General features: G+C 41.8%; 1 protein-coding gene across 3 annotated transcripts in view; it reads left to right on the top strand.

Moving 5' to 3' along the window:
• The window catches only part of MCUB (mitochondrial calcium uniporter dominant negative subunit beta), a 107,068-nt gene extending 89,596 nt beyond the window's left edge, over positions 1–17,472 (top strand). For all 3 annotated transcript variants that reach the window (XM_033956150.1, XM_033956167.1, XM_033956159.1), the window contains exons 4-8: positions 4,818–4,922; positions 8,168–8,328; positions 13,478–13,681; positions 16,117–16,233; positions 17,250–17,472. In XM_033956150.1, the coding sequence (XP_033812041.1) occupies positions 4,818–4,922; positions 8,168–8,328; positions 13,478–13,681; positions 16,117–16,233; positions 17,250–17,330 (668 nt within the window). In that variant the 3' untranslated portion in view covers positions 17,331–17,472. The remainder of the gene's footprint in view (positions 1–4,817; positions 4,923–8,167; positions 8,329–13,477; positions 13,682–16,116; positions 16,234–17,249) is intronic.
• Positions 17,473–22,949: the final 5,477 nt, after the last annotated feature.

Raw genomic sequence — 22,949 nt, 5'->3', positions numbered from 1 at the left:
TCTCCTCTGATGTCAGAGGCGGAATCGCGGCAGAGGGAACGTGCTGCAGAGGACGATGGCAGCCTGCTAAGATTGCTACAGCACCCGCGAATCTCTGCAGGCTGCTCTAATTAGCTGAAGGTGAGACCAGGAGGTCAGGGGGGAAGCCGGAGGACACTACAAAGAAGGGTGGAACATGCAGGCATAAAAAGAAATCTTCAAATTGCGGAAATATAATTTCAATACGTTATTCAAATCTTGTTCAAATATGAAGGAGACTATCAAAGTGGACCTATTGTTGGATCTGAGACTGACTCTTCCAAAATTGCAGAGATATTATTTAAATCCAATTTCTGATGTTCTACAGGTGGTGTCATATTAATTTCTGCTTGAACATGCTTCTTAGTTATATTCAAGTATAATTAGGGCAGGCAGCCTCTGCAAGCTGCCCTAATTAGCTGAAAGTGAGATTGGGAGGCTGGGGGAAACTGGAGGATGCTACAAAGAGTGCCTATGTAGCACTTCATGACTGACCTTCGCCCCCTAAAGTAGAAGTAGCAGTGCTGCCCCTAAAGTAGAAGTAGCAAAAGGCAGTGCTGCCACTCCTACTTTAGGAGACCTGAACGAATCGGTGAGCCCGATTAAAAAAAAAAAAGAATCGATTCACCAAAGTGAATCAATGAATTGATTCGAATTGGCGAATCAGGCAGCACTAGTAGGGTCCAGTGATTTTTATTTTTTTTTCAGAAGTGGTATAACTATGGCATGTTTGAAGGCGACGGGTACAGTCACAGTGGAGAGTGGCAGATAGAGGGGATGACAGTTATGGACTTTCTCATGAAAGTACTCAGCCATGGTCTGAGGAGAAAGCAAAGGAAGAGTCAAAGGTTAGGGTACCTTTAGTAGAGAGTTGAGCATGGGAAAGAGACAGTGAAGGTTGGATCCGAGGGAATAGGTCAAATGGGCAGCAGCAAATGAATCCAGAAACAAGTGGGTTATGACCATCAACCAGCAGGTGAAGATAGAGAACACCATGCGACAACTAAGACTCACTAAGCCATACTTTCATCAGCACCATTTTGCTCTGATCGTACAGATGATGATTTTGTCTCAACTGGATTATTGTAACTCCGCTTACATGGGCATCAACACTCCTCTAGTCCATAGACTGCAGCTCATTCAGAACATAGCTGTTAGACTAATTTTCAACTTAAAGAAATACAATTTGATCTCATCCTTCATCAAATAATTGCACTGGCTACCCATCACATTGCGGATAAACTTCAAAATATCATGCATCAAACACATGCTTCATGGAAACTCAGCTGCCCCCCTTATCCAACTATTCTCAATGGCTTGGTTTACCTCTAGGAGAATCCTCAATAGAATTCAACTAAATCTGCCAATGACAAAAAATCTCCATTAGATGTATTTTTCATTCTATACTAACCTTCCTTGGTGTAAAAACTTGGAATGACCTCCCTGAAACTATCATAATAGAAACTAGCTACACCTTATTCCGGAAGAAACTGAAAGCTCTTCTCTTCATCAAATGAACCTACATGAATCTTTCAATTTCCCTCCTTCAATTCAGCCACCTTCCTTCAAGTCTTCCCTTTACCTTCCTTCAAGTCTTCCCTATTCCCCTATCTAGGACCCCCCCCCTTCATCTCCTTCTCTCTGTAAGTCACCTAGAGCCTACGCCTATGAGTGACACACAAATAGAAGATTAGATTAGAACACCAAAACTGGGCTTTGTCATATATGGGTGGTACACTTCTGGCAAGCCAGTATTCTCTGTCTCCAGCAGGCAGATAGATGGTTCATATCCCATGCTCATGAATTCATCTATGAACTAGCTCCTGTTCTAAATTTTTTAACTCTGTGAGCAGGGGAACTTAGGTTTTGGGGTACCTAACTTGGGGTACATCTAATGGTGCCAGGTCAATACCGGGGTACCTCCTTGGTGGCTTTCTCCCTTCTTCCCCTCCTCCCTTAAAAGTAAAAAAAGGGCAGCAAGGGAAGGTGAAGAACTAAACCCCAGGGGAGACAGCAGTATTACCCAGCTGGACAGGGAACCTTCCTTCTAGGGAACTGAGGACCCACTCTGGTTGTAGCAAGGGTAAGTAATTTTCTTACCTCTTGGTTTTCTCTCCCGGATCTCTCCATGGCCTTCAGTTTCCTGCAGTGCATTGGTGTTTTTCTTTTTCCTGCAGTGTTTTTCTTGGTGGCAGCCAATTTATTAATAAAAAAAAGGAAAAAGATCTGAGCCGCACACCTCTCTGGATCACTGGGATTTGGGCGAGAGCATTAGGAGAATGGCAGTGTTCTTTTTAGTCTTGGTCCCTTCCTGTCTAGGACAGCGCTGCTCAACATCGGAATTGTGCTTCAGTAGTCCCCGATCCTCTCATCCTGTGGATGTGTTTGTATTGGGCCTGCCTTTATTTAGTTGCGCATCGCTTTTCTGTCTGGATCTCCAGCTCAAGCCTTCCTGTCAGAACGCGGACCGCTGTACAAATCGCACCATTTTCTCTACATTGCAGGATGTCAGTGGGAGTTAGGCTCAGCATGGCCTTCCTCTGTTTGTGGAGGTGCCGGTGGTGTTTCTGTGGAGGTCTGGGATTGGGTTTTTCCCAGGTCTTTAAAAAAAAATAAATAAATAAAAACCTGCAAGGGGGAGGGAAATTTATTTCCCCTGCACTTGTGGGAGCTCAGCTATGGTGGCTTTTCTGTCTATCTGGGCAGCAGAGGTGGTGATGGATGCCCTCCATCCCAGGTTTTTGGTCCTGACACTTTACTCACTTAGGTCTTCAATTCTGGATTAAGGGGGTTCTCTTCTGCTTCTCCTGGTTAGGGGCATGTGCTCTCCAGATTAGTTGCACTGTGAGGGTACTCAGTGCTGGGCCTGTGGCTCTGGTGCAGGTGCATTGCATTCTCAAATTGGCTCCCTTTTATGCCTCTTTGGTTGAAGTGGCTTCTCAGTTTTGCTGAGACATCCCTGGATTGTCATCTCTTCTGCCTGGCTACTGTTTGGCCTTTTGTTTTCCCGCCTTCAGGTGCTAAGTGTAATGCCCTTGTTTTGTCTTATAAGGTTTCCAGGCATTGTGCATCTCCCCTTATGGCAGAGTCACAGCTCCAGTTCTGGAGGGGTATTGGTACCTATTCCAAGCTTCAGGCTCAGTGTAGCCCAGTCACTGTCCTTATCCCTCTTGGGGCTGTCTCTCTTTTCAATGAGGGGAAGCTATGACTCAGTATGTCTCTTCAATGAGATCCAGTTTTGTCTCTGGGGCTGGCATTTCTTTTATCTTTGGTTTGCTAGTGTCATTTCATCCCTGATTGTTGGGCACTGCTTCAGCTTGGGATGTGAACCTTAGCTCCATCTCTGTATGGTGCTGAGTGTTGTTTCTGGAGTCCAACTCCTTATTTGGTCATTGGGTCCTTGCATTTAATGGATTCAGGGACCTCGGCTTCATGGATTTTGAGTAGCCGGTAGTCAGATGCAGCTCCGTCTTTGGATGTGGAGCACAGCTTCATTACTGGCCATTGGGCATGACTTTTTCCCTTTAGGGAGAGCCCGCATCAGTATCCAAATGTAGAGCAAGCTCCATCCTGGTTGCAGGGATCAGCGTCTTCAGCCTGGAAAAGAGATGGCTCAGGGGAGATATGATAGAGGTCTATAAAATATTGAGTGGAGTGGAATAGGTAGATGTGAATCGCTTATTTACTCTTTCCAAAAATACTAGGATTAGACGGCACCCAATGAAGCTACTAAGTGGTAGATTTAAAACAAACCAGCGAAGATATTTTTTCATTTAACATGTAATTAAACTCTGGAATTCGTTGCCAGAGAATGTGATAAAAGCAGTTAGCTTAGTAGGTTTTAAAAAAGGTTTTAGATGACCTCTTAAAAGAAAAGTCCATAAGCCATTATTAAGATGGACTTGGGGAAATCCATTGCTTGTTCCCAGGATAAGCAATATAAAATATTTTACTTTTTGGGATCTTGCCAGATACTTGTGACCTGGGTTGGCAACTGTTGAAACAGGATATTGGGTTTGATTGACCCAGTCTGTACCAGTATGGCAACTCTGAGTGTACTATTATTGAACTAGCACAAATAAGGTGTGGTATTTACACTTTAATATTTTAAAAAAATAAACTTTGAGAGTCCGTGAATGTTATTGAACCTTGTTTGAGATGCTATAAGTGCTTTCTCTGAAAGCATTTTGATCAAGTAATATCTGAGCTAAAATCGGAAGCCAGGTATCAATGACTGAGGGCTCTTCAATAATAAAAATTAATGCATAATGATAAAACCAATATAAATATTTTTAAGCGTATTTTACCATCATTTGGAGTGTTTTAGTAAATGTGTTTAGAGAGAAATCAAATCGGAGTGGATTTGTTTTGATAGGAACTCTTATATTCTTACATTTTCAAGTCTAGCATAATTTAATGACTGTATACATCTATAATACATTTTTATTAAAGTTTAGAAACATTATGATAGTGATCTCAGTTGGATAGGAGGCTAGGTGGGGGTGGGAGAGGGCCATGATACTTGACTTTTATCGCCCAGGGGCCCAGATCACTTTCGGTCCGCCCCTGGTTCCAAGTCTGAGTGGACTGACATTGGCAGCAGTGGTATTCCTTGTGTGAAAGAGACACTGAAGTGATACTTAAGATTTGCTTACCTTATTTACTGCTATGGTTGCCTCTGGTAAAAAATTGAATTTTCATGAAAATGTATGTGTTATTTTAAAGTAAATTGGTCAAAAGTATATGCAGGAGGGGGTTGTATATTTTTTTTCCAAAGCAACCATGTTTTTGTTTTGTAGATGGCACTAAGGTCTCTTCTGGTACAATGATGGATGTTTTGCTGAGGAACAACTTCAAATTCATCATTAATGATATTACCTATCATGTGCAGCCACCTGCCAGAGGTAGGTCAGGAGGGTAAGCAGATTTAGGTACTTCCAAGGGATCAATTTGTGTGAGGGAACTTGACAAAGGTATTTCCATCCATAAAACCGGAATTTCTATACAAGAATGGGGCTTTTGAAAATGAGTAAATGTGTGTATTAGGGAGGTGTATTTGAGGACAGGGCTGGGGCAGAAAATGCACTTAGATACATACATCTGGATTTCTAAGCATGCACGTTTTTTTTCTCATAGAAAAAGTACCCATACAAATAGTAGGTCCTAATCTGTGTGCGGCCCTTCTTCTAAGGCAGGGGTGTCCAATGTCGGTCCTCGAGGGCCGCAGTCCAGTCGGGTTTTCAGGATTTCCCCAATGAATATGCATTGAAAGCAGTGCATGCAAATAGATCTCATGCATATTAATTGAGGAAATCCTGAAAACCCGACTGGACTGCGGCCCTCGAGGACCGACATTGGACACCCCTGCTCTAAGGAAACCTATGCCTTTGTAAATTGACGTCAAGTGTGTGGCTTAGACACATCTGTTGTCGGCTGCCTTTGAAACATTCTCACTGACCACTTTTATCCTCAGTCACCGTTTCCCCTCAGTCAGCAGCACCTTCCCTCTTATCTCCCCTACTCTTATCTACTTAATTTTCACATCTATTTCTCTGTTTTCCTATTTACATTGTAGTTTCTTTCGAACTTCTTATTTTTATTGTAAACTGCCTTGATGTTATCCACAAAAGGCAGTATATTAAAGTCAAACCATAAACCATACCCTGGGCTGGATTCAGTAAACAGCATTCAGAATTCAGTGCTGGAATAAACAGCACTGAATGGTATTCGATAAAGAGAGTTTTGGGATGGGCGTTCTTTATAGAATAACATACAGCACTGCGGGCACGAGGATTTAACTTTGCTAGGTACTAGTGTGACCTGGATTGGCCACAATGAAGACTACTGGACTAGATGGACTGTTGGTTTGACCCAGTAAGACTATTCTTATGTTCTTAGATGGCAAGGTTAGGCAAACTAGATAGAAAAATGAAGGCAGATAAAGACCAAATGGCTTATGTTTCTTGTTATAGAATAGTGCGGATCCACACCCAGCTTACATGCAGGGATTTACTCAATTGGTTAAATCCTCATGCCCAAAGTTGAGCATGCATCCCACCCAGTGCTGCACGTTATTCAATAAAGAACGCCCATCCCGAAACACCCTTTATCGAATAATGCAGCACTGAATTTTGAATGCTGTTTACTGAATCTAGCCCACTGTGGGGATGGTTTATGGTTTGACTTTAATATAGTGCTTTTTGTGGATAACATCAAGGCAGTTTACAATTAAAATAAGAAATTCGAAAGAAACTACGATGTATATAGGACGGTTAAGTGACGGCTCCGGTGTCGCAAACATCTCCTCTGGGGTCAAACCCAGAACCTCAGGCTGCTGGGGCAGCAGCTCTAACCACTAGGCCACTCCTTTACGGTGTCAAGTCAATGGCGTGCCCAGACAATTGAGCACAGCGTGGAGGCGCGCGCCGCTCTAAATGACTGTTTTTAGGGCTTCGACGGGGGGGGGCGTGGGGGGGAACCCCCCCAATTTACTTAATAGACATCGCGCCGCGTTGTGGGGGGTGTGGGGGGTTGTAACCCCCCACATTTTACTGAAAACTTAACTTTTTTCCTGTTTTTAGGGAAAAAGTTCAGTTTACAGTAAAATGTGGAGGGTTACAACCCCCCAAACCCCCCATAACGCCAGCGCGATGTCTATTAAGTAAACTGGGGGGTTCCCCAACAAAACCCCCCGTCGGAGCCCCTAAAAACTGTAATTTTGTGCGGCGCACACCTCCACGCTAAGCTCAATTGTCAGCGCACACTTTTGTCTTCCGCGCCGTTGTCTATGAACCCTCCTTTACTCCCACAGAGGTCTACTCCCAAAGCAGCCAATTCAGTATGTTCTGCTTTCACGTCAGATTTGTTTTCCATCATTCAAGCATTTATTTTTCCCGGCAATGATTGCAGCCTTCCCGGGAGCAAGTTTTCCTATCTACAGCCTAGCTACTGATACCTCTGCCTAAATGTGGCTCACTGCCATGCTGTCCCAACCCCTCCAGTTCTGGATTGCTGTACTATCTGACAAATAACATAATAATAATAATAGATAAATAATAATAATCATAATAGATAATAATATAATAGTAGATCTGTAATATGCTTAAGCGGTATATCAAAAGTTAATAAAACATAATCAGTTTGCATTGGTCAGTCATCACCCCAAAGGCAGCACTCAGAGAGGCCAGTAATGTGCTTTAATTGGTCAAATTGCAGGTAGGGGCATGGATGCTTGCAGATTATCACAGGGGCTGAACAGAGCCAACAGCTTAAGCAGCCATCTTGCGTGATGAAAAACCAGCACTTTTAAAAAATTATTTGTGAGTTTGTGAGCTAGTGCACAACTAGTCAGCAAATTTACTTACTTATGTACATCTGCTTTAAAATTGGAAAGCGCACTCAAATTTTGGTCCACCCAAACAATATCTCTTCGATTTCTCTAGATTCCAACCATCTTATCCACAGGTATAATTGTTGCAGTTCACACATGGAGATGCTTTCAGAATGACTTCCTTTTGCCTCATTAGGCCTCTTATAAAGTGCCATCAGTAATTCTTAGGCTTTTTCACTCATCCTTGAGTGCTACATTTATTATAGAGAGTTTTGTGTAAAACCATGTCTTTCAGCAACTCATTCTTGTCCAATTTGATTTTTCCTATTTGGCCTTTTCCAGTGAATTTAGCCGTGATGCACAGCTGTGTGTTCAGTTTTGCAAAATATGAATGTGTGCATTTTTTTTTTCTTTGGTTAACAATGGACAATAGCAGTAATGTATATAGAGTTATAGGTCACAGCAGGAGGGATCAGTTTTGATAGATATGAGGTAAGCCAAGTGTGAAAGGCCAGTGGGAGGTTGACATGCAGGATTGAAATAGGAAGTTTCAGATAGAATTTTAGAACCATTAATGGAGATTCTCTAATGCAACAGAAGCCGGAAGGATCATCCTGAGTTGTAATTAATTTTGATTGGACTTCTGTCTGCTACAAGGGTAGGCCACTGGGGCCTCAATAGGTTAACAAAATATTATAGAGGACCAACTACACCCAGTCCTGACTTTGGCATGAATGAGGCTGTTTGTGCTCTAAACGTCTTTATTTCATGCTTATATGTAATCTACAAACAATTCCGTATCACTGTATCTTTCTTCAGATGAAATAAGCAGTGAGCACATTACTGAAATGGATGACATAAAATCCTTGGTTCAGAGTCTTCATGCAGCACTACACTTGGAAGATCAACAGGTCCGGAAGGAGCGTGAGTTACTTCAGAAACTGGACACTCTGAGAGAGCAACTGCATCCCTTTGAACAGGTAGGTGATGGTGGTATTAGGTGGTGAGGGGGGAAGGAGGAGAAAAGAGGGTTTGTACAAGGGAATAACCTTAAAATAAATACATAGATTGCAAATCCTTCAAAACACTACAATAAAAATTATTACCAAAAAGAAAAAATCTGACTCCACTCCTAAAGGAAAAGCATTGGTTACCTGTAAATCATAGAATTACATATAAAATAGCATTACTTACACACAAAACTTTAATGAACAAAATTCCTGCATTCTTAGAAAGGCTTTTAATCCCTTATATCCTCACAAAATCTTTAAGATCTGAAGAAAATAGTCCCTTCACTAAGATACATTTATTCAAGAAGGGACACGATCTTTTCTGTCACGGCCCCTCAGATTTGGAATTCACTCCCAATCAATATAAGGGAAGAAAAATTACTTAGTAAGTTCAAAAGTCTCCTGAAAAGCTGGCTTTTTAAGGATGCCTTTAACTGAGTTATTTGATTTCTATATAATTAGGATACTTTTTAGTGGATTAATAATGCTGTTAAGTGAAAATTGAGCGGGTAACCTTTTCCCATCCTATTGTTTCATTACCTATGCCCTTTTTATTTTGTTTACAAATTGTATTTAATCTTTTTTTTTTCTTTTTTCCCTCTTGTGTTTTGTTGGTCAAAGTTGTATTAACTGTCTGGTTTAATCAATGTGTTTTTCTTTTTTTACTCCGATTTTATTGTATTTTGTAAATCGCATTGGATTATGATTTTGCGATCAAATCAAATTTTTAAATAAACTTGAAACTTGAAAAATTGTTGTACACTGGAAGAAGACTCACTCAGTTTGCTGTTCTAAGGTCTTAATATTTTCTGCTCTGACATTATGCACGTCTGTAAATGACTGGCCTTTGGCATTTTATTCTTTTTTGTTACTTCAAAGTCTTTCATTTAAAAAAGGGCGTACAGGAATGAATTTTAGAAGCCTTAGGCACCTTTTACATTTATCAAGAGCAGATTCTACATGTAAATTACTAGTAGTGATCTTAGAGAAGACACTACTTCTACATAAAGATGACAGCGTGTAAACATTTCAAAGAGTTGTGGTTTTTATATTCTGGACAGGCGAGTCCCAAATCTGCTCTTGTCTGTACAGGCGTACAAAACCTACCACTCATTCATGTAAGTGATGCCACCTGTAAGTGTGATAGCAGTGTAGCACTACCATGCTGAAGCCTCATTTGTCACAAGTTCAGGCATAGCCTAATAGAGCTGCAGGCTGAGAACCAGGGAAAACCAAAAAAACTTGTTCCTAAATGGACTTTATTTGATGTTCCTAAATGGACTTTATTTGAAAGTATCAAAGTTCCAAAGGTACACTAAAATCATCCACATAAAATAATTCCATCCACATAAAAGTAAATCATCCACATAAGAGCCTTAAAGGACCTAGTTCGCTAGGGATACAGGACCCAACACGGTCTGTGTTTCGACAAAATGTCTTCTTCAGGGGTCCCTGGGGGTCCTATAAATGTGAATACGTGGGAAACAACTGTATGGTGAGCTGGAAGTGAGACACTGCTTTTCCATTTCAAATGCAATCAGTGTCTCACTTCCGGCTCACCACACAATTGTTTCCCACGTATTCACCTTTATAGGACCCCCAGAAACCCTTGAAGAAGACTTTTTGTCGAAACACGGACCGTGTTGGGTCCTGTATCCCTAGCGGACTAGATCCTTTAAGGCTCTTATGTGGATGATTTACTTTTATGTGGATGGAATTATTTTATGTGGATGATTTTAGTGTACCTTTGGAACTTTGATACTTTCAAATAAAGTCCGTTTAGGAACATCGTCACTCCAGAGTTTTTTTGGTTTTCTCTGGATTTTCTTCTTTGTGGATATTTTGGGGTCCATTCCTTTTGTTTTTTGCTTGTTGAGAACCAGAGAAGCCAGGGTTCAAATCTTGCTCTGGTTCCTTGAGATCTTGGGCAAGTCACTTAACCCTCTCCATTGCTTTGGGTATAGACTTGCATTTTAAACTCCCTAGAGACAGGAAGATACCTACTGTACCTGAATGCAACTTACATTGAGCTACCACTGAAAAAATCATGAGCTAAATCCACCATCCCCCTCCTTAAATTTCTCTTCTCTCCTGCCCCCTTAGCACCCCTCGGCGGTGATGCTGGGCAAGTCTAGAGTCTCTGTTGTCTAGGACTTTTCTGGATTCCTTTGTTCTTTGCCACGTGTGGCCCTCCTTTTATCTCTACCCATGTGACTTCTGTAATGTATCCAAGATCTGCTGACCTCTGAGACTCTCTCTCCTAAGTAGTAGCACGCACTTCACCTTTTTTGCTTGTGAATTTTTTATACATTTCTCTAAAATAAATAGCATTCAATATGTTATCAGAGATTCTATTTACATATTCAGTTTTAATTTGAAATGTAAACCTATAATTAGAGCTTTGTGCATCATTTACTCTAAAGTCACAAAATAAATAGGCCTTAGCTTTGCCAGCATTACAGTGTCATGTGAGCCCAATTGGGTGTTTGTTTGTTTGGGGGTTTTTTTGGCATTGACAATCTGCATTTTTGCTTTAATTTAGCTGTGGCATCCGTACCTAATCTCAAATGTGTTTCATCATGTGATCGCAACACTAGCACAGGAGTACCTCATTGCGTGGCTCAAACCTACTAAAAGCCCCACAGCTAAGAGAAGAGAGGCGTTTTTTCTTAGCAGCAATGATATCTGCTTTGGAATGCGCTGCCTGGAGTTCTACGATATTGTGCTGGGAGGATGAATTTCAAGAAAATGTTAAAACGCAACTGTTTGTTTAAATTCCTTGCTGTGTTAGTTTTGTTGAAACCTGATTTGCAATCATTTGTATATGGAGCTTAAAGTTGATTTGTATGTAATTTTGTAAACCACAGAGTTAATATGAAAAACTAGAATGGAATGGGATTGGGGAAGTTGGAATGAAGAGCAGAGAAGGGAGCCTGCCAAGGACCAGAAGGGGTTGAAAGTGTGAGAGACTGTCGAAGACCAGAGAGGTTGGAGAAAGAAAGAGAGAGCATTATATAATATAAATGTGTATGAATCAAGTCTCTTTCATTTGAAAGGAAACTCTGCAATGAGATGAATGGGAGAAATACAATTTACAGTAGGAGAGAAGAACGATAAAGGTTTTCATACATGTGCAGACATAGTTTACAAGATTCAACAATTAAGCATAGGAGGAAAGCCAGGGAGCCAAACCAAGAAATGCACAGAGTTTGTGAGGCCGCATGTCTCTTCTCCCCCAATCCAAGTGCTACCAATGGGCTTCTGCCACCTCTTCCTGATGCTGTGCTACATTTTTAGGCTCACATAGCCCAGTGCCTCCACCGTTTCTACCAGCGGCCTGCGACGACATTGATAGCAGGGGATTCAGTAGATATGTTAAACCAAGGGTGTCCATGGCCTTCACCAGGTTGGTTTTTCAGGATTTCCACAATGAATGTGCACAAGATCTTTCTGCATCTAATGAAGGCATTGCATGCAAATATATTTCATGCATAGTCATTGGGGAAAACCCAACTGGATTGTGACCCTTGAAGACCGATGTTGGGACACCCCTGTGCTAAACATTAGTGCAATACCTACCCTTAACCAAGGTTAATGTACTCACTGTGTTTGTTTTGGTTAAGCTCCGACTTTGGCCGCAAGGCACTACTTAGGTTGCCTTAAGTAAGTGAAGACATAGAGTGGAACAACTTGCATGGTGCGAATTTCAAGCACAAAAAATATCTGACTCGTTCCCTTATAAATCTTTCACCGTTATTAACACAGGTATGCAAGTGGAATATTTTCACAGCAGTATCCCTCCTAAGATACACAGGCCTTACAAGGCAACTTTGCTTTTTTATTTTAAACTTCTTTATTCACTTTTAAAACTACAATTGTGCACAATAAATAATACATTTACATAGAATATTAACATTAAAGCACAATAAACTTATTAGAAATAATGACAAGAATTATTTTCCCCCAACCCATTTATTCAATTGAATAATAAATAAAAAATACCTGTAAACAGCCTTACCATAAATCCTAAACAAGGCAACTTTTCTGCTCTGATCGGTGGCACAGAATCATCATCACTCCCCAAGCACCTGCCCTGATCAGTGACATGGAGTCGCCATTTCTTCCTGTGTGCCAACAACGACTGGTAGTGCAAAATGGGTGAGACAGCCATTCTCCTCTGACCACAGCACAAACGAGCCGCTACTGCTCCTTATGACTATGTAAACTAGGGAGCTATTAATCCCCTTACTACACTACACACACTTCCCCCTAATGCAGTGGTTCCCAAACCTGTTCTTGGAGGCACCCCAGCTATTCAGGTTTTCAGGATATCTGCAATTAATATTTATATGAGAGATCTGAGTGCACACCTTTCTCATGACTATTCGTTGTGGACATCCTGAAAACCTGACTAACTGGGGTGCCTCCAGGACCAGGTTTGGGAACCACTGCATTAGGGGGAATTGTTTAGAGTGAAGTGAGGGACAGATTAGTACTCTTTATTTATTTATTTTTTTTGTAAGGACAAATTCTATCCGTCGTTGTCTCTTAACTAAGGATTTTTTTTTTTTTTTTTTTTTGTAAATTGCTATGTCTGCACATGCATGAAAACTGAGTATGTACTGAGGGCAGTTTAAGTGAGCCACTGGCTCCTGATGCATTCTCAGTTTTCACGCTTTTGCCAGGTCCTGGCATCCAGAGCGGGTCGCTTAAGTTGCTGCCAACTGAGCTGTGCTGGAAGAAGTTAGGACACCTTCGCAGATGACTTCAGCTGGTGGGGCTTGGGGATCCCTGCCAGCTGCAACAAGGGTTGGCTACTGCTGGGTGGATCTGAGCCCAGAGTGGGTGGATCCTGTGAACCTTAACAATGGTAACAGACTGTTATATTGTTCCCCCTCCTAACATCTGAGCTCTTTACTGAAAGATGTCCATGTACAGCTTTATTACATTGAGTAACCAAACACAGTATACAGTTTTCTTGCTTAGAACGATCAGATAACGCAGGTGATACATATTAAAAAAAATACTGTGACCCATGCTTTGAGTGAGTGTAGCAAAAGATCTTGATGGTAGTATGAAGGTGGTAAAATATTGACATTTTATTGATATTTCTTCTTAGATGAAAGCTGGACTTGAGATAACAGCAGAAGCAAAGTCCACAAAACTTATGTGGGTTGGCTTAGCACTACTGTCCACTCAGGGTGGAGCTCTGGCCTGGCTGACGTGGTGGGTCTACTCCTGGGATATAATGGAACCTGTTACTTACTTCATCACATATGGAAGTGCCATGGCATTCTATGCTTACTTTATTCTTACCAAACAGGTGAGTCCATCGATGCAGATTCATCCGAAACAGGAGACTTCCTGTGGTGCTGAAGTATAAATGCCCGTGAAATTTCTGGATTGGATTACATCAGTGGTGTGGCGGGCGCCTCTCCTCTCTCTCCCCTCCCATGCGCCTCTAGAAAAGTTTTCTACCTGCTGCTCGTGCTGGCCTCGGCTCCCTTCTGATGTTACTTCCTGTTTGTGGGACCAGGACATGACAGAAGGAAGCCGAGGCCAGCGCAAGCAGCAGGTAGAAGATGCTGCTTGCACCAGCAAACATTTCAAGAAGTACGTAGGGGCGGGGGGTGGGGGGGGAGAGGCACGCAAGGGGCAGGAAGACACACGATGCCGCGGGGAAGAGCTGTGGTGGGGGTGAGGCGCATGGTACGGCAATGCTGGGTGCCACCACCTCAGACACCAACCTCCCTAGCTATATCATTGGTTGACATGCCAACTGTATCTGCCCCCACCCCTTAGTTTATTAAAAGACTTGCTAAACTGCCTTTCCTAATGATAAGCAACAAAAACAGTGTGCAGACTTTTTAAATAGTTTTTTAAAAACAGGGCTATTTTCAGAGGGTAACTGACAGTACCGAGTACCGGCACCTTTTCCATTGCTTGCTAAGTGACCCATGGTCCCGTGTTAATGAAAAAGCCCATGCTGTCCACACATAAAGAATACCCTCCCTCCACCCCCACCCAGTGAGCGAAGCAGTGTCTTCAGTCAATCCCTATAGGCCCATTGGAGAAAGTGGAGGCAAACTCTGCAGCTAGTACATAGTAGCTCAGCCTCTGTAAAATGTGGAAGACATGGAATGCAGAGGTTGAACTGTCCAGATAATAAAGTTAGTTTTGTTTTAGTGATTTCAGTTTGCCAACTATGAGAATCTGAATTAGAGAGTTGCACAGGGACAGAAATCCCACCCATCCCCGCCCGTCCCCGCCAGGATTCTCTCCATCCCCGTCAGGATCCTCTCCGTCCCCACCCATCCCCGCAAGGAATTACCTCCATCCCCATAAAAAGCAGCAATTATTTCTGACAGGATCATCAATTCCACAGTTTCTTTTGTGTTTGCACTGCTGTTTTCCTTGTGGAATCTCTTTGGTGGAACCCTTTTTTTTTGTTTTCTGTTCAGGTAATTAACTTATAAACCCCCCTCTTTTACTAAGGCTGACGTGTCCATTATATTATATGGATGAACCCTGCTTCCAAAGCCTTCCATCCCCGTGGGAGTCCTGTTGGCTAGAGAGGGGTCCCCGTGGGAGTCCCGTGGGCCAGAGGGGGGTCCTCGTGGGTTAGGGGGGATTCCCGCGGTCCCTGTTCCCGTGCAGACCTCTAATCTGAATGTGTAACATCTGATACCTCTGTTTAGCATGGTACAGGAGTAAATAATGTTTGTTTCTCGTGTGCTGTAATAGAAGCAGTGTCTAGCTTCTTGGAATTTTCAGTGTAGCTTTTGTCTGCACATTTTTATGTGTAACTCATGAGCTTTTATTCTGTATTTGATAATGTTGTATCCATCTTTGCATATGTGACTAATGTGAGGTATTTTGTGAATGTGCAGTTTCTGTGTAAGATTTTCTAGCAGTCTGGCTTTTTTTCTTTTCCCAACAAATGTGTTCTAAGGACTGGTGTAATATTTGCAGTGCTGCTTTTTCATAGATCTTATGGTCCTTTTTTTCCTAGAAACAAAGCAGTATTACATTTAAAAAAAAAACCAATTAAATATTTCAGAAGAAATCAATAGGGTTTAAGGGTCTGTTTTACAAAGCCGCGCTAGCGGCTGCTGTGTGGCAACAGCCCCGAAGCCCTTTAAATCTCTATGGGCTTCAGGGCCTTACCGCGCAGCAGCCGCTAGTGCGGTTTTGTAAAACAGGCTTTAAAGCTATAGTTTTAGAAAAATTTAGCACGTGTAGATTTAACCTTCTCTGAAATATTTAATGGAGATTTTTCAATTTCCTGTTCAAGCTATTCCACCTTTTAATAAGATTTACTATCTTCCAAATACCTCCAATAGAGCAACGGGTTCCACAGAAAGGAATTTAACACAAGTTCAAGAAGAGAAAGCTGAATTAAAAGATTATCTGCTGTTTTGGAAGAGTCTTTTTTTTAGATGTTCAGGAAAGGGCGACTTTGTGATGAAAAATGTATTTTCGACATTTAAAAATAACTTTGTGGTAAATAGATCTGGATTAATCCGGACGATACTAAAACAACAAGACCTTATAAAAGAATTTTTTGGCCAGGCGAAAAGAAGCAAAGAATTTAGGAGTTCTTTCTTATTAGCATCTAATGTTCATTTTTCCACAGTTTTTCTTGTTCTTAAAGTTTAATGCATTAAAATAGAATAAAACCTTTTCTGCAACAAACCAGAATCTCTTTGGAATTGCACTTCTTGATCACTTTTTCCTTTTTTTTTCCCCCTAAATTAGGATTGTGTTTACCCCGAGTCTAAAGACCGGCAATTTCTTCACTACTTTTACAGAAAAGCCGGAAAACAGCACTTTGATGTGGATCAGTATAACAGGCTTAAGGAAGACTTAGCAGAGGTACAACTAGTTAGCTTCACATCTCTATGCATTTTGATGTATTGCTTATATATTTTCCCATTTTTGTGCACATTTGTATTGAGAACTGAGGAGTGGAAGCCTGCCTAATGTTTGCACTGTCTGTCCTGAAAACTAGAATCCTCCATCTTCCCCCTGAAGAGGCACGGTGCTGGCAAAATCTGCACTTTATCTCTGGTGAAGTAAAGATTCAGTGCCATCGAGGAAATAAACAGTTTTCTACATCAGAAGTAATTCTGTACACAGCACATTAGCATGCATTTCCCTTGTTCATTATGTTAAGATTAGCAGAGTGTATTATTTTCCGATAAAACAAATTTATTTGCATAGTAAAACCCCTGCTACGTGGGAATTAGTCTTAGTGCACCAAAATCAGTACTAAACTAAAGAACTAACAGCTCCGGAGAGAGACTGCTTTCGGAAGGTGAGCAGGGAAGCCAGGCTTTCAGCTCACTCAGTTGTTTCTGCCGAGAAATTTGATGCTTAATCTCAATACTCCAAATGTCTCTCAGACCGGTTTTTGGTTTCTTTTTAATAAATCCAGTTAACAATTTATACCAATTTTAATGTCAAGGAATAGGCCTTTCCATAAGGTTGGACCCAATATAAAAAGAATTTTGGGTGCAGTCCAACTTAACTTTTAAGGTAGTTCTTGAGGCACACCAAGCCAGTTTGATTTTGAAGATATTCACAATAAATATGCATACAATGGAAGCAGTGCATACAGATTTGTCTTATGCGTATCCTTAAATCTGACTGGCTAGGTGTGTCTTAAGGACCGGTGATGAAAGTTGGAATGACAGTTTCCAGTCCTTGTTGAGTCCTGTCTGGTGGGTATCAAAATATTTTATCGTTTTGATTTCAAAAGTTTTACATTAATGCTGAGAGCAAGAAATTACTGCCGAATAACTTGAATCAAATAGGCAAATATACAGAAGTGGTAATGCATTTCAATAATATCTTGTTATGTATGTATCTGCTCTCTCTTTTCTTGCTAGACTGAAAGCAACCTGAGACGTTTGCGTGACCCTCTACAGCTACGACTTCCAATCCAACAAATAGATGAGGGAAAAGGTTGAATAATGACTGCTTACTTTTCACAAAAACTTCAACCTGGATTGAGCTGCTCTTTAGTTTAAAGAATGAAAACTGGAAACTTCCTCCTTTTTATAACCACTGAACATTTTCAAAATAGCAATAAAGGACGGACCAAAATTTGTACTTGATGTGTTTTTCTTTTGATTGTTCAAAACAGAAAAAGAAGTTGTTTTAACAATTCTCTTCCCCCCTCCCCCCCCCATAAGAAGTCTTTTTATCTTTTGGATGTGGTTTCATTTTGTGTGCTTTGAGAAATACATTCAGGACAAGTACTGTTTCTAGTGTTCTGAAAGTTTGATTTACCTCTAAAAGAATGGGGTCAGAGATATTAAAAGGCTTCGCTTGAGATAAAAAAGGACATTTTTGATATCTGTAATCGTATTGATACATCAGTTTTTAGCAAGTAGAGAGAAAATGTAGAGACAAAGGTTCAGCAGTGCTTTCCAACATTATGTAATGGGGTTAAAGAGTGTGGGGTTTGTGCCAGTGATAGAATAGGATTTTTGATGGGGACATGTTTGAGGGGAATGGAGATATGTGGATGGAAGTATGTGGGCTCAGAAATAGAGGGGTATATGGTAATACTTGGGTTGTAGGAAATAGAGGGACAAGTGGGCGGAGGTCTATAGCAGTTTATAGTTTATTTCTATTTCATTTTTCTCCAAAGTGGATTACAAGTAATACATATTAAAACACTTAACAAGTCACAACATATAAATCTTTCATTAATAAACTGCAAAGACAACTCAGGTTGCTGTACAAAATAAAGTCAATACTTCAATCAGAGCTATTACTAAGTAACATATTTCATCTGACAGAAAATATGTTTCTTCAGCATTTTCATAAATTGATACAAATCTGTCTGTCGCCGGAGATATACAGGCAACCTATTCCATTCTGATGATCCTGCACATGAAAACACACTTTTCCTTACTTGATTCATAGTGCAAACATTTCTTAGTAGGAACAACCAAACCAGACTGAGTTGAGGAATGCAATGTCCTTGAAAGTGCATAAGGCATCAAAGTCTTGTAAATACTTGGGTGACATTTGCTTGAGGCTCAAATAAACCATCAATAACAGTTTGTACTTAACATGAAATTCCATAGATAACCAATACATCGCTATAAGGTGCCTGGTGACATATTCAAATCTGTCAAGCCCACATAACAATCATATTATGGAGTTCTGTACTAATTGTAAAGCATGCATAAGAACATAAGAAGTGCCTCTGCAGGGTCAGACCAGAGGTCCATCATGCCCAGCAGTCCGCTCGCGTGGCGGTCCAACAATACCAGGACCTGTGTAGTAGTCCTCTATCTATACCCCTCTATCCCCTTTTCCTTCAGAAAATGGTCCAATCCCTTCTTAAACCCTAATGCCGTACTCTGTCCTATCATGCCCTCTGGAAGCGCATTCCAGGTGTCCACCACCCATTGAGTGAAGAAAAACTTCCTAGCATTGGTTTTGAATCTCTCCCCTTTCAACTTTTCCGAATGCCCTCTCATTTTTGTAGTTTCAAAAGTTTGAAGAATCTGTCCCTCTCTACTTTCTCTATGCCCTTCATGATTTTGTAAGTCTCTAACATATCCCCTCTAATTCTTCTCTTCTCCAGGGAAAAGAGCCCCAGTGTCTCCAGTCTCTCAGTGTATGAAAGGTTCTCCATACCCTTTATCAAACATGTCGCTCTCCTTTGAACCCTCTTGAGTATCGACCAGTATTGGACGCAGTACTCCAGATGCGGATGCACCATTGCCCGATACAACGGCAAGATAACTTCTTTCGTTCTGGTTGTAATACTCTTCTTGATTATACCTAGCATTCTATTCGCTCTCATAGCGGCCGCTACGCACTGTGCCATCAGCTTCATTATTTTATCCACAATTACCCCCAAGTCCCTTTCTTGGGTACTCTCACTCAATAACATCTCTCCTATCGTATATCTGTACCTCGGGTTTCTGCTTCCTACATGCAATACTTTACATTTCTCTACATTGAACTTCATCTGCCATCTCGTCGCCCACTCCCCTAGTTTGTTCAGGTCCCTTTGTAATTCTTTGCAGTCCTCTTTAGTCCGAGCACCACTAAATAGTTTGGTGTCGTCTGCATGCATGTAGATGGCAGTCCCAAAACCACAATGTTGCAATAGTCCAGCCCTGTGAGTACAATAGATTGAACAACTTTCAAGAAGTCATTTTTAGGCAAATACAATTGAAGCTTACTTAACATTCATAATTTAAAATGTTTTCCTAATGGTACTCTATACTGAGGCAAGTTGAGTAAAACCAGATATACTGATATCACTCTAAAATGAACCTGTGAATTTCAAACACCCGGACACCCAAACTGGCAGACGACTTAATGGGATGTGAATATCATCATTAATTCACAAAGGTCCTTAACCAGGCAGCATAGACCTTGCATAAGAAAATGTTGCCAGTCTGTTTGCATTTCTACCTGTGCCCCCTCTTATCCCATTTGTGTATCTGAAATTGCCATCCTGTATGGCAGGAGTGCCAAACTCAATCACATTAAGGGGCCAAAATCCAAAGCACAGGCTAAGTTGTGGGCCGGACCCCACCCCCATAATAGTACTAATTGTAACACCATTTTTTTCATTCATTTTTCATATATACACACACACAATATAATCTTATTAACAACACATAATGATTAATAACAAAATTAAACTACATAAAGCACACTGTATGCTTCTCAACATTCATTCCTACCAAAACACAGATGATCCCTATGCAAATAAGGGAACCAAAAACTAAAAATACTAATATATACAAACGAAACCCTAAGATTCAAGACTCTGCATGCAGTACAACTCCAAGGAGGAGGAGGGAGCTGGCCAGAAGATAACACTGGGGGCATCACACCAGAGGCCACGTAAAACGGCCAGGCAGACCAGATTCGGCCAGCGGGCCTTGAGTTTGACGCCTGTGCTCTTATGCAATTGTATACCTTTCCCCCCTTCTGCCCTATCTGCTCACAAGGAATCACTTTCTCTTACCAATGAAATGTAATTACTACTGCCCATCCTACCTTTGAGCTTCTTATCCAATACTGGTTCAAGGCGGTTTAAGAGGTTAAGAGCGATTCAGAAATTTAGATTAGAATTCCTCAAACCCTAATACCACCAGATCCTCCCAAAAATTAAAACTATCCTTCCCCTCGCTAAAAGGCATTTCCCACACAGGAAAGCTAGGGACCTCCCTCCACTTCAAAATTACTGAGCTCTGGAACAACATTACCTCCCCTCTTCGGAACTTGAGCTCTCTCCAAGTTTTCCGCAAACATCTGAAAACCTGGCTTTTCTCAAAAAAATGTAAGTCTCCCTTCAACTTAGGAATCAAGGAAACTCTTATATCTTGGCATTCCAAGTCCTCTAAATTTTCTTCACACTTCTACCTCTAACCCTCTGTTGTAGTTCCTTCCTATTTCACCTACTGTAAACTGCGTCGAGCTCTACGAACGTGGAGATGATGCAGTATACAAACCTAAGGATTAGATTAGAAAAAGGATGAACAGACAGCATTCACCTAGAATTAATTTCCCCACCCTTCCCTTTTCAGCATTTTATATTCTTTCCCTTACTACAAATTGTTCTCAGCTGTGGATCTGGGGTGTTTATGCTCTTCCTGTTCCTCTGGCAAAAGCCACATTGGGAAGGGGGGGGGTTGAATAGGGGCTAGAGTCCCCTGTTGATTGTTCTAATTCTCCTTCCCCAACTGAGCTCTCTCAGTCCCAACCAATATAGAATGAGCCACAGAAAAGTAGCCCACCTCTGGCCCATCTGACCAGATGAATGAGTAAGTGACTTGTTTTTAAGTAGCTACCTACAAGTTACAACAGATGGTAAAAGTGTTCCCCATTCACATCTATGCACCTTCCATAATCGCTGTTCACTGTTCCTGGGAGAACACCATCTTTCTGGCACCGGCATTCGAGGCAGTCTACTTTCCATGGTCCACCCTGTATTTTGATGCTATAGAGGCGTGAGAGGGAAGACTGTAGCAATGAATGCAGTTGTTCTTTGCTCACGGTGTCTGCTTCAGTTATACCCCTTATCACCTTTTCCTGAATGACAAGAGGAGTGAGATAGATCAGGGATAAGAATAGCTCTTTTCTTTGTCTGCCTCAGCTTCAGCCTCATCCCTTCCTTTTCCTAAGGCACTGTTCAATAGAAAGGTGACAAGATAAGCATGCGTCCATGCCTAGATACAAATATTTTGGATACCGCAGGCATTTTCAAGTGCAAGTAGATAAGGCTGATTTTAAAACAGCGATTGATTCACTATCTTTTTTGCATGCGAGCTCCCGAGAAGCAGCTTCCTGTCACTACTTTCAGGGCTTCTGCTGTTTGTTATGTTTTTTTTAATTGGGCAGATATTTTGTGTGTATTACACATGCAAATTAACTGCTTGATTAAAAAATAAATAAAAAGCCCCCCTCCCCCATGACAAGGTGCCGCCTCCTGCTATCATGCCGATCCTGATTCCCCCACCCCAAAAAAAAAAACATACAGCAGGAGGGATGCCGACTCCCTCCTGCCACCGGACATGGGCAAACGCCCCAGCCCTCTCCTGTAAACGGGAGCAGGAGGGGTGCTCAGTCCCTCCTGCACCGTAGGCCTCCATTCTTCGGGAGCAGGAGGAACCGCAAAGTCCTCCTGCTCCTCTCACCCGGCCCGCGATGCAATGCTGGCATTGTGTGATGCACGGAGAGGGGCCTAAGGCCTGATTTACTCAGGTGCCCAGGGCTCCTATCTTGGGAGGGGCCTGAGCCAATCAGGGACTTCCTTAGGGCTGAGCCTAAGGAAGTTCCTGATTGGCAAAACAAAAGGGAAGAGCCTGGAGTGCCTGAGCCAATCAGGGCCTTAGGCCCCACGCACGGGGACGGGGCCTAAGGTCAGCATTGCATCGCGAGCTGGGCGGAGAAGAGGAGCAGGAGGACTTTGCAGTTCTTCCTGCTCCCAAAGAATGGAGGCCTATGAAGCAGGAGAGATTGAGCACCCCTCCTGCTCCCAACATTTTAAAGGTACGGGGAGGGAGAAGGGTGGGCCAGGCCAATGGCGGTGGGAGGCAGCGTCAGGTAAGTTTGGGGGGGGACGGGTTTCGACAGTAGGAGGGAGTTGGCATCCCTCCTGCCATTTGTGGATTGCGGGGGAAGGGGTGTGTTTGTCAGGGGGGAGGGTAGTGGTTTTATGACAGGTCTGCCTGTCTTTTCATTTTTTTGTTTATGGGGCAGATATTTTGCATGTGTAATACACGTAAAATATCTATGCCATGGGAAAAAAAATGAAATAAAAGACAGGCAGACCTGTCAAAAAACTGGCAGACCTGTCGGTAACACAGTTACCGACAGGTCTGCAGTAGTCGGATTTTAGGATAGTAAAATCCAATTCAAAATAGTCAAGCAATTGTTAGTGAATCAAATGCCTGGCTATTTTGCATGGGATTTTACTAATTTGCAAGGGTTGGATCAGATCATTAAGTGGGTCGGGGAACAATCGCAAAACCAGTAAAACTGGTTTTGCGATCATCGGTACAGGATCTGAAGGTTTAGTGAATCTAGGCCAAAGTGATATAACC

This window comes from Geotrypetes seraphini, chromosome 1, assembly GCF_902459505.1.
Source record: "Geotrypetes seraphini chromosome 1, aGeoSer1.1, whole genome shotgun sequence".
Taxonomy (NCBI): domain Eukaryota; kingdom Metazoa; phylum Chordata; class Amphibia; order Gymnophiona; family Dermophiidae; genus Geotrypetes; species Geotrypetes seraphini.
This window is presented reverse-complemented; position numbering and strand designations above follow the sequence as displayed.